General features: G+C 43.8%; 1 protein-coding gene across 16 annotated transcripts in view; it reads right to left on the reverse strand.

Annotated features, from left to right (window-relative positions):
• Positions 1-2,527: 2,527 nt before the first annotated feature.
• ARHGEF33 (Rho guanine nucleotide exchange factor 33) overlaps positions 2,528-16,933 on the reverse strand; it is an 84,244-nt gene continuing 69,838 nt past the window's right edge. For 2 of the 16 annotated variants that reach the window (XM_525737.9, XM_063789974.1), the window contains 3 exons: positions 16,003-16,810; positions 10,502-10,641; positions 2,528-2,964 (listed from right to left, as the gene is read on the reverse strand). In XM_525737.9, coding sequence (XP_525737.4) covers positions 2,835-2,964; positions 10,502-10,641; positions 16,003-16,810 — 1,078 coding nt within the window. In that variant the 3' untranslated portion in view covers positions 2,528-2,834. Of the gene's footprint in view, positions 3,666-4,729; positions 4,805-6,943; positions 7,266-10,501; positions 10,642-16,002; positions 16,811-16,933 lie in introns of those variants that run through there. The other 14 variants (XM_054678357.2, XM_063789975.1, XM_054678359.2 and 11 more) reach the window with 12 other exon arrangements.

Below are 16,933 nucleotides of genomic sequence, written 5' to 3' on the forward strand. Positions count from 1 at the left end.
ACAGGCCTGGTGGCCCACATCCGTAATCCCAGCCTTCTGGGAGGCTGAGGCAGGAGGATAGCTAGAGCCCAGGAGTTTGAGACCAGCCTGGGCAACATAGTGAGACCTTGTCTCTACAAAATGTTTAAATCAGCCAGGTGTAGTGGTGCACACCCATTGTCCTAGCTACTCAGGAGGCTGAGGCAGGAGGACTGCTTGAGGAGTTTGAAGCTGCAGTGAGCTACGACCTTTTTTAAGCTGGAGAGATGTTTTCTAATGCTAGATGCTGTGAAAGTGGCAGTGGTGGCTTTAACTGCTTCTGAAGGCAACTATATTTCCTTCATGACTGATATTTTTTCTTTAAAAAAAAGGCAGGGAGGTAGAGTGATAACTGAATTCTCTGTCAAATTAAGAGTAAAAATTATTTTCTGTAGCTTTCTGCTTATTAAAGCACCACCATTAATGTTGGCATCAGCTACTTATTGAGCACCTACTATGCAGTCTTCTAGAGGTGGAAAGGAATTTAAAAATATATGGCATAGTTCCTGCCCTTGAGGGGACTTGCATTCTTACTGGGAAGACACAACAAACACATAAAGAGATAAACAAGTTACACCACAAGAAGTCACAAAAAGATGAAGACACTTAAACTGGGTCTTAAGATCGGCAGAGAGGAAGGAACTAGAGAAAGGGCATGAAGCAAGAGTGAGCCTGGGGAAGGTGCACAGCTGACTGGGAAACGGTAAAAACCCTGTTTACTTGAGGTAAGTCAGTCCACCTAGGACTCTGAAAAATATGAGATGGTAGCCAGAAAGAAAGAAAGCCTTACTGGAGAGAGCAAGCCTTGGAGGTCACATCAAGAAGTTTGGAATTTCACTGTAGACAAGTAAAAACAGAAGAGTTTCACATAAAGCAATATTTGGGAATACCGTATTAAAGACATGCAGGATAGATGGGAGCAAAAAGTACTTGGAGACAGTTAGAAATCTCAGGAAAACTCCAGGTATCAAGTGATGGGAACTCACCTGGAGAGTAAGTAAGTATGTAGCAGCGTTAATTATTACTAGTTTCATAAGCTAGTTTCATAAAATACAACTCAATTATTTTGGAGTTACGCTACAGATGTAGCATCAAGATTTTTCAGAGGATGCTGCCAAAATAAAATTGGTGAGGTGTGTGATAGTTTTTAAACCTTTCTACTAACTGATCAATTTTAGTGATAAACAGAAGATGAAAGGGAAAAGAATTTTATTATGTTAACATTTTATTTAATAGATTGTGACTTCTGTAGTATTTCACTTTCCACGTCCAGTCGATTTGGCGTTGTGCTTGCAAGCACTGCCGGCCAGATAATAAGAGAAAAATCTAATTTCAAATGAATTCATAAACTTCTGGGAAACAAAAATCTTGGCTTAAACTTAGATACTGGAAACTCAAAAAACTTGGCAGTGATCCTTTATGTGTTCCAGACAACTACTATTCAAAACGCAGTAGGTGAGTTCCTAATTTGTCATCAGACAAGGAGAAGAAAACTTGCAACAGTTACATGTGAACCTTTGCCTATTTTATCAACAAACGCTTCAATAGACGAACAGCTTCTGAAGACACCAGTTTGAGTACCAAGATTTTGAATGAACAGAAACCAAATACCCCTAATTTACTATACCGAACTGCCTGGGAATAAAGACAAATTGTTTAAACCCAATTTTTTTTCTATTATAAATCTGATGTTTGGGGCATATCAAGGATGCTGACCATCTTGCACATATCCATGTGGAAACAGAGCACATTTTATCACCCCAGAGCCAGGCAGGCCTCGTTGCAATTTGATTCCTCTATCTAAGCTTTAAGAGCTTGGTTTCTTTACAAAATAGGAAAACAGTCAAGTACTGCAATCCTGAATTTTCACTTTGACCTGCTGTTTGTAGCAACTGCTGTGTGTGAGCCATTGAAGTTTTAGTGCTATTGCCACCTTCTTTTCAGGCTGCAGAAAGTCTTTTTAACAAGATGTGGCTAAATCACTGCTTTTTTCCTAGTCCATCTGGTCGTGAGTGTGTGTGACACTCAAGATCACTAGTGGGTCTTGAATACTGAGTACTCAATAAAACACAGACTGGACTGTTTCCATCCTCAGCTCAACCCACACAAGGGAAAAGGTTTCTTTGCCTTCCTCTCTCCCCAGTTTCTACAGAAATCCTTGTTCCCTTTACTGATTTCCATAACCACAGAACAAGTTTGGAGATCAATGTGTTTTTAAGCTTTGAACCTTCTGAATCATGGTTTAAGCACAAATTCTCCATAACTCAGATATGCAACATATAAAATACAGTTCTGTTAATTAATCCTTTGCCTTAAGGGATGTTAGATATTGCCTTAGGGTTTTTGGAAGACATGAAGCAAGACAGAACTGGCCCCTAACATAGTGTATATTAGTTTAAGAACACTGGATGAGTTAATAAGTTAAATGCCTAGGAAGCATAAAATTCAAATCCATGTTAAATATGAACATGCTCAGTATTATACTCGGGGAATGACTTCAAGTTGGAAGTTTTCATTCTTACAAACATTTATTTTCCTCCAAATTTATTGTGTTTTTCTGTAATGATGTGAAAAGTCTTCATTTCCCTTTTCCCCAGTGTTGAGGTTCAAAAAGCCAGATCTTAACCAGAAACTAATCTTCATCTCTTCAATGTCTTGTATGTTTAGTTTCATATGTAAGTATTTATATTAGTTTTCCTCAGGGATTTATACATTGATATATATATAGATATAGATATAGATATATATTCCTACACAGATATATACAAGCTTTTTATCCTCATCTTACCACTTGACAATACAACTTTAAGTATGTTTTACACAGCTGTTCCTTGGTCAAGGTCATTTGCAAGAGCAAGTCGGTTTCTGAAGAAATCTTGTTTGGTGGGTGAAGGATCCATTGAGGGATTCTCATTAGTTTTTTCCCTGTATTCTGATCCACTGGACCTAAAATCTCAGCACACAGATAAAGTACAGGTTGATTTGGTTTTAATTGTTTTCAAATATTTTTATCTATCCCAATTGTTTTGCATTTGTAAAACAGTTGCTTCCTAGAACTGGAATACTTTTTACTCCCCTGAATTTCATGACTTAGGACATGTGTATCTAAGATTTGCATTGAACATAAAGAGAATATCTTTCTAATGCTTTATGGGGACAATTGTGACAATTGTATATGTCAGTGTAAGATATTGTGTAATAACATAATAGGGGAACAAAAGCTCAGAAAATTCAAGAAATCCTGTTTTTGATTCAATGAAGTAACAACTCCACAAATTATCAAGGATCTTAAATTAAAATGGATGGAAATCATGGTTCTCAACCAAGGTTATCAAGGACCTTCACTGAATTTGGCATTACATTACAAACTCTTGCTTGTTTTCATTTTTAAATGAAAGATTTATTGAAGCCAACCACACATATATGCTACATTTGGTAGAATGCAGAAATTCGTACAGTAATCAGATTGCAGAGATACTATAATCTCAACCACCACAAAAGAGACCAAAGCCAATCAATAGTCAACAACTCAGATCAGTCCATTTGAGTCCCCAGTCGAGGGTGCATTCTTCCTTTATCTTGGTTAAGCCACTTGGGTAATCCATTCCAGCTCTGCACCTTCTCCAGTTTTCTCATGTCAGAAGTCCCTGGAGGGAGGAGGCTTTCTGGAAATAACCTCTGATAAGCTAGACTGGGGCCCTTTGGCTAGCTTAAACTCTGACCTAGAATGGGTAAAACTAGTCCAGACACTAAGAACCAATATCAAAAAACCTCATGCAGGGTGTATGAAAGTGATGTTAGACATGAAGTTGCTTGTCCAAAGCTTCTATACAACTGACCAAGTTCTCCATATGCTGAGGCTGTCAGGTACGCTTCCACTATCCACCAAAGAAGGATCCAGGGCCTCCGAGTCCTTGCACTATCATTGGTTTGCTACTGTTGAGTCCTCACTCTTGTTATTAGATAAGTTAATCATGACTATCATTTACTGAATTAATGGGCAGAATTCAAACATCTCTTTACATTATTCAAAGAAAGAAGTTGGATCCACAAAGACTAAAAACCCTAATGTCTGGAAACCTGATGACTGACTAGATATTTTCACTTTGCCCTCTGATATTCAATATCACAGATGAAGCCATAGCCACCCACCATGCTTTCTACTTCTGGTTGGTAAGGAACACTTTTCCACTACATCCCAGTGCAGAGAGGAAAAACTACTCTATCTCTCAACTCCAGTACATCTGGATACTCATCAAGCAAGATATCTGGGTGGGATGAGGTTCTCTTCCTTTTCAGGAACCCCCCGAGTTCTCCCTTGAAAGAGCCTCCACATGGCCCACCCTAAAACTCCGGGCCTTCTCTCGTCTTTCACAGATCCCCCTTACCTCCAGTTCAAATCATCCCTGATTACTGCAGTTGTGCCCCAAATTTAGGAAGATATATTTTTGACCATCTCATTCTTTCTCTATGTCTTCCATTATTCAGAAGACTAGGAATGCCTATGTTTTAGGGGCAGGAGGTCGGGGGCAGGATTTGAATTGGGCTGCTATTTCTTCTTGTTCCCCCACAGGACAGTTTCTCATCAGAAAGTCATTACTCAAAACTTGAAATCTTTGCCTCGTATTTCCCCTCTTAGCTACATCTGGTCTATCCAAAACCCAACATGTCACACTTTGATGGTTCCAACATGCAACTGTTTAGTGTTTACCTGAAAATAGGAAAGCTTTGATGTCACCACCAGCCCCAAGGACCACAGAAATCTTCACCAGTTGCGTTCCCATTTCTGAAACAAATGCCAAAATCGCCCTGTCTAGTTTTCAAAGTCCATAAACTCACCTTAAATTTTTTTAACTGCTCTTCTCACAAATTGTACCTTCCCTATGTCTCCAATGTCTGAATTTCTCTGCATTTCTTGATATTAATTAAACTAACAGCTAAATTGCTCATCCTTTTCAAAATCCAGCATTCTACTATAGCCATGACTAAAAGCTCATTTTCATCCTTGTAAAGATCATTTTAACTGACCTCTTCATAACGCTTACATATACATGGCCACCTGGACTCTTCCAAAGGTGTGGCCATTAGGCTCTGAAGTAGTGCATACCTTGCATACCTAAATTACTAGGAAATAACCTGCAGGATCAAGGAGAAAAGGCCAGCAGATTTGCTTTTATTCCCTTTCTCTATAAAACAAAAATGGCTTTTGAGCTCCTGGAGCCACCATGGCCGACTGCAGGGCACATCTGAGCAGACATTGTAGGGACAGGCAAACACTCGCTGGGGAAGGGTACCATGGCTGCCAGGACATACTGACACATAACCATCCAAGTATTTGATGGAAAGAGGAAAAGACAACAGACCTGTTGCTAACTTTTCCTTTCACTCAAGTGACAAAGAAAATAGCAAATTCAGTAGGTCATACCAAGTCTAGATTTGCTATAAATAAACCTTTTGTTTGGAGCTGGGGATGGGGGTAGTTGAATCCAGTGCTGCAAAAACCTCTGATTTAAGAAGGCTTGGTTCTCTGATTGGAAAGACTATCCTCCTTGAAAGCTTTAGGAGACATGCATCTGTCTCAAGAAGTAAAGGGGCAAGGAAACACCCATCCTGTCGGCCAGTCAGTCAGCCCTGGTAACCAAAGCAACAGCCCTGTGTGACTCCACCTTTACTTCCACTCAGACAACACTTCAGATTTTAAATACAAAGGACAGCACCAGTATCGTGGAGGCAATCTGATTGATGGAGGAGGGACTGATATATGAGAAAGGACAAGAGGACTAAGGGCATCCACTGGCCCTTTACCTAAGGAGAATTCCAAACAGCTGCAAGAGGACTGACAGCAATTAACCAACATGAGTTTGGAGAGCCCAAAGGAAATGAGCATTCATTTAATAAATATTTGTTGAGTGCCTACTATGTGCTATGTACTATACCTTGTATCAATAGTTAGGTTATCCTTAAATTGATCTGTAAGCTCCTAATGGGCAGGAACTATTTCTCTTACATCTTTTGTGCTGGACAGAACCTAGTACATTGAAGACACTTAATTGAATGGTTGATTTCAAATGGCTTATTGAGAAACATTTGTAATTAAGGTTAAGTAATCTAAAATGTTTACCCCTTCAATTATCCCCTTTAATGTTCAAGTTATATAGGAAATGAAATGGAAAATGAGAGAGAACCCCAAAGTGGGTAAGAGTGGGAGAGGGACTTGAAATGAGCTTTAAGGAGACAGAATAGGTGAGATAAAGTTATCAATGGATTCTTTAGCAGCCCTGCTTTCTATTACATGGTCTGTTCAACAGCTGAAGCTGGGCATATACAAAAACTGCTGGGAAGACACCAAAAGAAGAGGATTCACTGAGATAAAATGATTACATACGGGGCCCTGTAGAAGTACTCTCTCTGTGTGTGATTAAGAAAATAGACAGTGATGGGATTAATGGAGGGTGATGACGAGAAGGGAGACACTCTGACAAATGTAAATTTTAAAGTGCTAAAGAGGAAGAGAATGAGCGAGGAAGTAGAATTAATCATTTGGAAGCCATATTCCTTATCTTCCACTATCCCAAAATTTAAGGATAAAAAGAGAGAGTACCATCTACATTCCCTACTCCTAAGCTATCTCACGTGATCCTCTTCCCCACTGCCACATCTGCCACCAAGAATACGCGTTAACGTTAAGTGTTGCAAGATGTATATATTAAGATGAAGTATCATTTGCCTCAGACTTCACAATAATCTAGGTTTAAGTCTTTGACAGCCTCTGTATAGATCCTTCTAGAATGGGACAGTTTGCCTTCCATCCTGCTCAAAGGCAGGGGAATAAGCATTGGTCTAGCTAACATCAGCCTACCACAGTAAGTCTGTTCCAAGAATCCTCATTTAAAATGTGTAAAATCACTTAACATTTCCAAACTTTAAGATATGTAGCCTTTATTCTGATCAATTATGGATACCTTTCAGGGACATGTGACCTTGTGTCTGCCCAGGACAAATGTGCCTGAGATGGAAACAATCAGAAGGTCATTCTTTTCCCCAAATATTTTGGGCATTTTTCAGGATTTTTTTAATGATGTCAACTTGACTCTCCCTTTTGAATCCTTGTGGGTATGAGCCTTCGGCCCTCCCAGCCTCAGAGGGAAGAGAACCCTTTCTCAGGTTTTCTGCTGCATCTGGCTCCATGCCTAGCTTCATCCCGAAGCAGCATTCTGGGTGTGTGGGGCCACCAGCCAAACAAGCCCCTATGGAACAAAAAGTGTGTCAGTGTAGACAGGAATAAGCCTCCAGAGGGCTGTGGGGGAGGAAGGTAGCAAGCCCCAGACATGACACAAGTGGCTTTGCTGGCACTGGCCCATTTGGACCTGTGAGGCCAGGCTCTGCAATGGTTCCAGTACTCAGGATTGGCCACTTCTTAAAGTCCCAGGGCTTGCTGCCAGTCTGACCTCCTGATATGCAGGAGGAAAATGGGCTGAATGTCTCTTCTGGTTCCTTCCTATACCTGTCCACAGGCCTGACTTCAGAGTGCAAGTTCCTGTGTAATGGCTGGGACTATGTCGCTCATGGTTCCTATACAAGTGTCTTGCATAGTGCATGCATGTAAGATTGAATGCTTAATTGATGAGAAGAATGGTGTGTTCTCATCTGAGTTAAAAGCCACTGCCCTTCCTGTGCTACACTGGGGCCTCCCTGACCTTCCTCTCTACCTTATAATGGAGCAAATTTTCCATGTCCTCATATGAAAACACTCAGAAAATGCTACTTAAGCTGCCTCTTCAACCCATGCAAAGTCTCCAAAGTGCCCACTGCAGCACCCTAAGCACCTGATGGTACTGACTGCCCTAGGCCAGATCTAAAAAGCCAGGAAATCCTGCCAGACAGACAGTCTTCTTTGTGGCTCCACCTTTACTTCCACTCAGACAACACTTCGGATTTTAAATACAAAGGACAGCACCAGTATTGGTGGTGGCAACATGATTGATGCAGGAGGGACTGATCTATGAGAAAGGACAAGAGGACTAAGGGAATCCACTGGCTCTTTATCTAAGGAGAATGCCGAACAGCCACAAGAGGACTGACAGCAATTAACCAACATGAACTTGGAGAGCCCATAGCAAGTCCTCTACATTATACCAAGGTCAGTGGGGAGCTACAGAAAGATAAAACCTGGTCTTCTACATGCTAGGGCTTCAAAATTATGGGTCCCAAGGCTTCATTAATTTCTTGTTTCAGGTGATATAAAGATGTGATTACTCAGATCAAGCTACAACAAAGTCAAACTACAGATAAAGCAAATCTCCACACTAGAAAGGACTCTGGTGATTTTTTAAACAATCTCCCACTCGATGCAGGCACCACTTTCATAGCATCCCTGACCAGAGGCATCCCATGAATCCATTCCTTCATGACGCAGCCAGCTCCAGTTCCACGCAGCTGCATTTTTAGGAAATTCTTCCTCTTAGCCACTGCTCCTAGTTCTGCCCTCTGAATCCAGAGAGGACAAATCCACTCCCTCTGCCTCATGTCACTGGCAAAACATTTTCTTACATCTCTCTGATAAATAGGAATTAGTAAAGGGACCAGTGGTGAATCTATTGCTCATTGTTTTCCAATAGACAGCACCCAGTCATTATAAATGACAGTGGGCAAAAAATGGCTGTTTGTTGTGGGAATACTGTGGTTTAAAAAAAAAGATAGGCTCAAGCTGTGCCCTTAGGATTTTGCAGTCCTTAGAAGGATTCAGGAGTCTGGCCGGGTGCGGTGGCTCACACCTGTAATCCCAACACTTTGGGAGGCCGAGGCAGACGGATCACTTGAAGTGAGGAGTTCAAGTCCAGCCTGGCCAACATGATGAAATCCTGCCTCTACAAAAAAAAAAAAAAAATAGCCAGGGCGTGGTGGCGGGCACCTGTAATCCCAGCTACTCAGGAGGCAGGGGCAGGAGAATAGCCTGAACCTGGGAGGTGGAGGCTGCAGTGAACCGAGATTGTGCCATTGCACTCCAGCCTGGGCAGCAGAGCCAGACTCCGTCTCAAGAAAGATTCAGGAGTCTAAATCAGGGTGGGCTGGAGAGGTGTCTGTTTCCAGGTTCTCCCACCCCTGTCAACTTGACAGATGTTGGCGCTGGGTCAAGAAAGATCTAAGTCTATATGATCCTAGAAAGAGGAATACAATTCTCAACTCTTCAAACCCTGAGTAAGGTGGGTAAGGATCCAGCAAAGCAGCATGCAAGCATGCACTGGGTTCCTTAGAAAAACTGAGAGAGAATGCAGGGCTATGGCTACATGCAGAGCTGTCGCTCTTCCTTCCTCTTCCCCCTTCTCCAGTAACAACAGGCAGAGACCAACAGTCAGAGGCCCACTAATCTCAGTACCACCCTCCCCACAGGAGGATAATTACAATTAGACAAACCAGCAAAAACAAAGTCCTCACTCCAGGGTTGCCCCCAATTCCTCCATGAGGACCACAGTCTAAATCAGCCAGTGACCTCGACCTTCAAGGAAAAGGTGATTTCCCTGTGCTTCCTCACTTATTGGCAACTCTCCAAAGGCAGCAATAATGCCTCTGTTTAACTTTTCCATCTACTAAAATATGAAGACTTGTTATTTAAAACTGACTGCAAGAACATCCTCCACCAAGAGTAACTAAGCAGCAGGAAAAATCTCTCTAAGGGAGAGGGAGGTAGGCTGAGCCAGTGGAGATTGAAACAGCAGTCTCTCAGGCAGGCAGTGGCTGGACTGGCAGATCCCTCTACGGTCAAATGCTAATGCTCACCTCTCTCTTCCTTACATTTTATGCTGGGGTTTGGCCACTGCCTCCCAGACTGTAAGACAGTGCTGACCAAAATGCCTGTGGGGGATGTTTTATACAACAACGACTTAGAATCTCAGAAGGACCACAGGAGGAAAATGCCTTATTTTTGCCTCTTATGGAATACAGAAACTCCATTAAAGTGATTTCTAACTAGGGCCAAGCCAAATCCACTCATTCAGGGAAAGCACTAACAGAAGTCCTAATAAACATGAATTAGCACCCAGGATGACAACAGGCCCCTAAATGCAGAAGCGCTGAGATCCCTTAGAAAACTTTCCACAGATGGGGAGATCTGATGGAGCACCCATGACACCCAACCCCAATAGTGGATCCCACTCCTCCCAGTCTAAAAGGGCTTTGACTGTCACCAGCTCATTTCTCAAGGGAACCACCTCTGCCCACTCCTCTCAAGACACATGACTTTGGGAACAAGGAAGGAGGGATAAAAGACAGAAGAGGCAGGGCAGAGAGCTGAGTTTGCTTCTACTCTGGGATATTACAATGAGAAACATCTTCACCCCGCCGGAACTGTGGCTACTGGGTGCAGGCACTGTACTTGAAGCAGTTGTGTGAGACCAGGCTACTTGATACTTATTATTGTTAAAACCTCAAGATTTAGCCCAAAGGGAAATGAGTTACAATGCTGTCTTGTCTAAGGGCTACTCACTTCTTTTTAAAGAGCTTGCGGAAGGAGCTGCGAAAGCCCCCCTTCTGGTCTTGCCTGGGATTTTGATCGCTGAAAGATGTTTGTTCACTTTCTCTTTCTTCTTTGGGACAGAATCTGGTAGTATCTTCTAAATGCATCTCCTGGAAACAAAAAAGAGGGATTTTTTTCTTTACTCCTTCCAACGTTATTATGGATCCTGACTATGGGACAATTCTGTAGTGTTGTGACTTTCCTCTCCCATGCCAAAACACTACCAGTGGGCACCCAATCCCAACTAAAGCAAACCTAGGCTAATGAAGAAACCAGCAGGCGAAAAGAGGATAATTTCCTGCTGAGTGTAGTATTTTCTATGTATCAAGGCAAATAGTCTAGTGTAATATATAACAATAATTAAAGATAAGGAAATAAAGAACATTAGCTAATGTTTAAAAAGTGGACTTTAAAAGAAGACTGCAAGAACGTCCTCCACGAGTGAATAAATTCTTATTTTGACACAAACACTGTCGTGCTAGAAAACCAGTAGCAGTCCCCTCTTATCTCCAGGTGTTTCTCTTTCTACAAAATAAGGATGTTCCTTACTTGTAATGCTAGTTTTAAACTCATGTTCCTAACTCTCCATTTTAAGCATAATTGAGGGAAGGCATTTTTGAGAAGTCAGACCTGTTTAGAAGTAAATGTCAACTAATACTTTCAACCTGAAAATATGCCTGTAATACAGTTTTTACAATTCTTAACCCCTGCTATTTGGAGTATAAAGTAAAATAAGTTAAAAATAAGGCTGTATCTTTTGTGACCTCTCTAGTTTTTTCTAAGTGTGAGATGTGCTAAATAGAAGTGCATGTATATTTATATGCATACAAGCCAGATATGCACTTATATACATGTTTATATTCCATATGAACAAAGTATTTACCTTGAGGTGACTATAATTTAAGAGCAACTTTAAAAACAGCTGCTGAATTTTGAATAACCTTTAGAGAACCCCAAGAAGTCAAAGCAAAAACCACACCAATGATGCCCTAAAAGTCTCATGAATTAGATAGGTGACTGCTTGCTGACAGAGAAGCAAAGTGTGAGGGTGGATTTTTTTTTTTTTCGGGAAACATATGGGTCTGACTTTGAGAACTGGGGGTTGCAGATACAGAAATTCTCTGAGATTCTACTAAGATTCATAACTAGACCTTGGAGCTAGACATGCAGTGTTTCTTAAAGTGCGGTCCTGTGACTACAGGATCAGGTTGGGCCTTTATTTAAAATGTAGCTTCTTGAGACCCATCCCAGACTTTCTGAATCAGAATCTCTGCAGTTAGGCCTAGGTAATCCTTACGCACACTTAGATTTGAAAACGAATGATTTAAGGGAGGGTTCCCCAACTCCCAGTACTAGTCTGTGACCTGTTAGGAACTGGGCCACACAGCAGAAGGTGAGCAGTGGGGTGGGTGAGCAAGCGAAGCTTCATCTGTATTTATAGCCGCTCCCCATTGCCTGCATTACTGCCTGAGCTCCACCTTCTGTCAGATCAGCAGTGGCATTAGATTTTCATAGGTGCACAAACCCTATTGTGAAATGCACATGCAAAGGATCTAGGTTGCGCACTCCTTGTGAGAATCTAATACCTGATGATCTGAGGTGGAGCTGAGACAATGATGCTAATGCTGGGGAGTGACTGCAAATACAGATTAACATTAGCAGAGAGGTTAGACTGCACAGAGACCATAATAAATCAATTGCTTGCAGACTCATATCAAAACCCTATCAGTAAGTGGCAAGTGACAATTAAGCTGCATCTAGTGGCAGTCTTTACAGTGGCAAGTGAGTTGATGAACTTCAATGGTACAGCTGCATCTGGTGGCCTTAAAAGGAGGTTTGAGATAATTTCAAATCTCCATACGTTCTGGATTAAAGTCAAGGCAGAATATCATGAGACTGCCACAAAGCACTGAAAAGCCTGCTTCCATTTCCAGCATCCCATCTTTGTGAAGCAGGGTTTTCTGCAGTGACAGCAACCAAAATGAGATTACAGAGTAGATTGGACATAAGTGACACACTTCAGGTGTCACTCTCACCCATCACCCCCAGATGGGACCGTCTAGTTGCAGGAAAACAAACTCAGGGCTCCCACTGATCCTAGATTATGGTGAGTTGTATAATTATTTCATTATATATTACAACATAATAATAACAGAAATAAAGTACACAATAAATTGTAATGCACTTGAATCATCTTGAAACCACCTCCCCCTCCGCAGTCTGTGGAAAAATTGCCTTTCCCAAAACTGGTCCCTGGTGCCAAAAAAGTCGGGGACCACTGACTTAAGGCATGCTTCTGCCCACCTACACTTAATGTTTATATCAATCACCCGCAAATGATCCTAAATTCTGATTCAGTAGGTCTGGGGTGCAAATTCTGCATCTATAACAAGTTCCCAGGCAATGCATTTGCTAATACCCCCATATTTTGAGAAATGGGCTTTTAGAGACTATTTAGTGACTAAATCTATTAATGGTTTAAGGAAAATCGTTCTATGGAACCATGATCTCAATAGCATTTCATACTTTATAAAGCCTACTCAAAAATTGTATCTTCTTTGGCCTGATCCTCCCAACAACCCTGTGAGATAGGTTGTTTTATTTTGAGACAACTGGAGGCACAGAGAAGCCAAGTGACTTGTCCAAAAGCACACAGCTACTGGGCAGCAGAGCCAGGACTAGAACCTAGAGCTCCTGACAGTCACGTGTTCTCACTAGAGCATACCATCTTCTTTCTTGACTCTAAAAGAGACAAAACACTAGAGACTAGGTCTCGGCTAGCTCTGCTGGGCTGGGTGAAAGATATACAGAGTATTTAAAGGGATGAAACACTAGGAGTTTTGCACATCTCAAAAGCAAAGAGTTGATACCTTTAAGGATAGAGCTTTTGAGGGGTTTATCTTTTGCAACTAAAACACCATTCCACCATCACCTCCAACACACACAAACATGCATATATATACTTAGACATGCAGACATGCACATACATGCCCATGCACATATGTATACCCACATGGTCTCTGCCCACCTGCACTCTGCATGCTACCTCTCTCTAGGACTCCTAATAACCAGGGCCTTTTTTTTTTTTTTGAGACGGAGTCTCACACTTTCTCCCAGGCTGGAGTGCAGTGATGCGATCTCGGCTCCCTGCAAGCTCCACCTCCCGGGTTCACGCCATTCTCTCGCCTCAGCCTCCTGAGTAGCTGGGACTACAGGCGCTCACCACCATGCCCGGCTAATTTTTTTTTTTTTTTTTTTTTTGTATTTTTAGTAGAGACGGGGTTTCACCGTGTTAACCAGGATGGTCTCGATCTCCTGACCTCATGATCCGCCCACCTCGGCCTCCCAAAGTGCTAGGATTACAGGCGTGAGCCACCGCACCTGGCCACAACCAAGGCCTTTTAAGTTTTTAGAAAGAAAAATTGTGTCCAGAAACAGAAATAAGTATTGGGAACTTTGCATGCTTGAAAATTTTAATGATATTGCTAGAGAAAATGCCTCTTTTAACTGACTTCCATTTGCAATTTCCTTGGTATCTCATTTTGAACTGACTTGACGCATGTCTTACACTGTTAGGAGATGAAACTTGCTGGCCAGTATGTGCAATTAACGGTTCCTGATACATTGTTATTGTTATTTGGTATGTCTGGTAAACAGCCACAAATATATTACTCATTGTTTGCTTCTCAGATATATTTCTGATTAATGGTTTTTGCCTTACAATTGTTGAACCCCAAATTTTTCACAAATCAACTACAAAAGGACATTGTTATTACATATGAAATAAAAGTTCTTTACAGTACAGACTATACTAGTTAGAAGGTTCTGTATGTAAACCTCTGCTTATCCCAAGTCACACTGAATTGGCACTATAATTTCCATTTACTTCCCCTTTCAATAAACTTCTAAACTCTGACACATGCCTAAGATTGATTTCTCCAAGAAATTCTGCCTAATCGAATTTTACAAAGCTTGGAGTTGAAAATCAGAGCTAGAGGAAAATCTGAGAACCCCAGAGAACCTCAGCAGCTTTAGCTGAGCACAGTATTACATGTTTTTGTCCTCTGCAGGGACCAGACACAGACTTTCACTGCTGGAGTGCAGGTGGGCAGCAAGCTCCAAGGCTCTTCATGATCCCGCCCCTTCCTATTCCTCTGGCCTAATTTCCACCACTTTGACATGGCACAGTATGCCAGAGAAAAGGCATCACCATGCTTTTCTCACGCTTCCCTACCTCACTCTTCCCCTAGCCAACTTCTAGGCAGCTTTTACAATCTAATTCGGACATTCAACTTATCTAGGAGGCCTTCTCTGACCACCATGACCCCAAAGGTTTTAAATATCCCTCCCATGTGCTCCCACAGTTTATTACATAATTCTGTGTTCCTGTGTCTCCTTCCTGTACTAAGCCAGTGGTCCCGGAGGATAGAGACTGGTTTATTTCTGAATTTTCAGCAATTAGCACAGAGCCTGGTACAAGACAAGAACTCAGTGTTTGCTGAAAAATTAATGAATGAGAAAAGTCAGTGTCATCACTGTTTCCATTCGAAAATGAGAATAGTTGGAACGGAAGGGTGCTCGCACAGGTCAGAGCTATCATGTTACTTATGCTCTGCTTAATCAGATCAGAGCAATTATTTGCTCAGAAACTATTAGCACTTCATGGATAAGTATTTAAAGACCTCTTTAAATGCCCTCCAGGCTTGCAGACACCACAATTAGACACCAAAATATCAAACACCTGTAGACCTGCAGACACAGGGGTTGGCCATCAGAATACCTCAACATTCACTGAGGCCAAAGAAGGTTTCTATTTTGGGATGTCCCTGTCCCAATAGAGTTTGCAAATTAATAGGACACTCTTTTCCAGTCAAAAGAAAAGCAAGCAGAAATAAAGCTGGCTTTGCAGCAAATTGCGCAGCGAGTCTACCTTGAGCTAGGGCAACTTGCCTCCTCCCTAGCTACAAGCAAGAATGCTGCCGGGAGGAAGTGGAGTAGGCTGGCGCACCGTGTTCCATATTCTCAACATAGAAACGACACCTCACAGACAGAAGAAACACACTGGCCCGGGACCTGCGTGCGGGGCTCTGAAAAAAGTGCAACTCTTCACATAAGCAGGAAGAGATTACCCATAACTCCCTAAATGCGTATGTGTTAATCAGGTCTAAAGAGTGGCGGGCTTCTCTGCTACCTCTGCCATCCCTCGTGTACCATATGAGGCAAGCTCTTTGGGTCCTGGTACTGGAGAACAGGCGCTGCCACTCGACTTCCAGGGCCCAGCAGCCTACAGCTCGCAGGGCGCGGGGGCTGCCCCTGCTCTCCCTCCACCTCCACCCGACGACGGCTCGCGCAGCCGCCCCCTAGCCTGGCCCGGCCCCGCTCCCCTCCACGCTAGGAAAACTCGGGATGCTTCCTGCAGATCTAGGCCTGGGGCCGTCGACGCTGTGGGTTTCGGTTCGGTTTTACTTTACCCTCCTTACTTCCAAATAGGTCTGTTTTTCGCTTTGGGACCTCTGTTGGGGGAAGAAGGTCCTGGGTGCGCCGCGGGCGGCGACGGCGGCGGCGGCCGGGCCGTGCGGCTGCGCGGCGCGCTCGGCCTTGATGGGCGCGCGGCCGCCGCTGCTGCTGCGCGTGCTGTAGAGGCGTGGGGCCACGCCGTCGGCTGGCGGCGCACGCGGGAACTCTTTGAGAGAGCGGCTCAGCGGCTTGGCCTTGCCGTGCGCCTGCGCCGCCGCCTCCAGCTTGTAGGCGCTGCTGCTGCCCGCCGGCGACGTAGCGCTCTTGGGCAGCGGCTGCAGCGGGTGCTCCGGCCGCTCGGCCTCCATGGCGAAGCTGACGGGCCGCAGGAAGCAGATGTCCAGGCTGGACTCGGAGGAGGCGGGCGAGCAGTTCTCGAAGAGGGCCGGAGCCTGGAACGGCTCCTCGTCGTAGGGCGCGGGCAGCGCGAAGATCTCGCCGCCGTACTCGAACTCTTCGTAGGCCGCGGGCACGAAGCCGCGGGCATCGGGCAGGAGCTCGGCCGGGGCGCGCAGGGAGCGCTCCACGTTGCCCAGCGGCTCCGCCGGAGAGGGCTCGAAGTCCATCTCCGGGATGGCCTGCAGGGGCCCGGCCAGCGCCTTCACGTCCTGCTCGGCCGCGCAGAACTGCGTCGGTGCCAGAAGGCTCTCGGGCCGCTCGTGCTTCCTGCCCTCCAGCTCCCAGTCACTGGGCTTCCCGGGCTGCATGCTCTCCATCAGGCTTTGCTGCTGTTGGCTTTTCTTCACTGGGGGCATCAGATGTCTTTAGGGGGAAAACAGAGTACAAAAGAGCTGTGCTTACGGCCGGTTAGTGCAGGCTTCTCGCCTGCCGGCGCCCCTCGGGGCCGCGCTCCGAGGCGCCTGTGCATGCCACCTCCCGAGCTCC

Source organism: Pan troglodytes, chromosome 12, assembly GCF_028858775.2.
Source record: "Pan troglodytes isolate AG18354 chromosome 12, NHGRI_mPanTro3-v2.0_pri, whole genome shotgun sequence".
NCBI lineage: Eukaryota > Metazoa > Chordata > Mammalia > Primates > Hominidae > Pan > Pan troglodytes.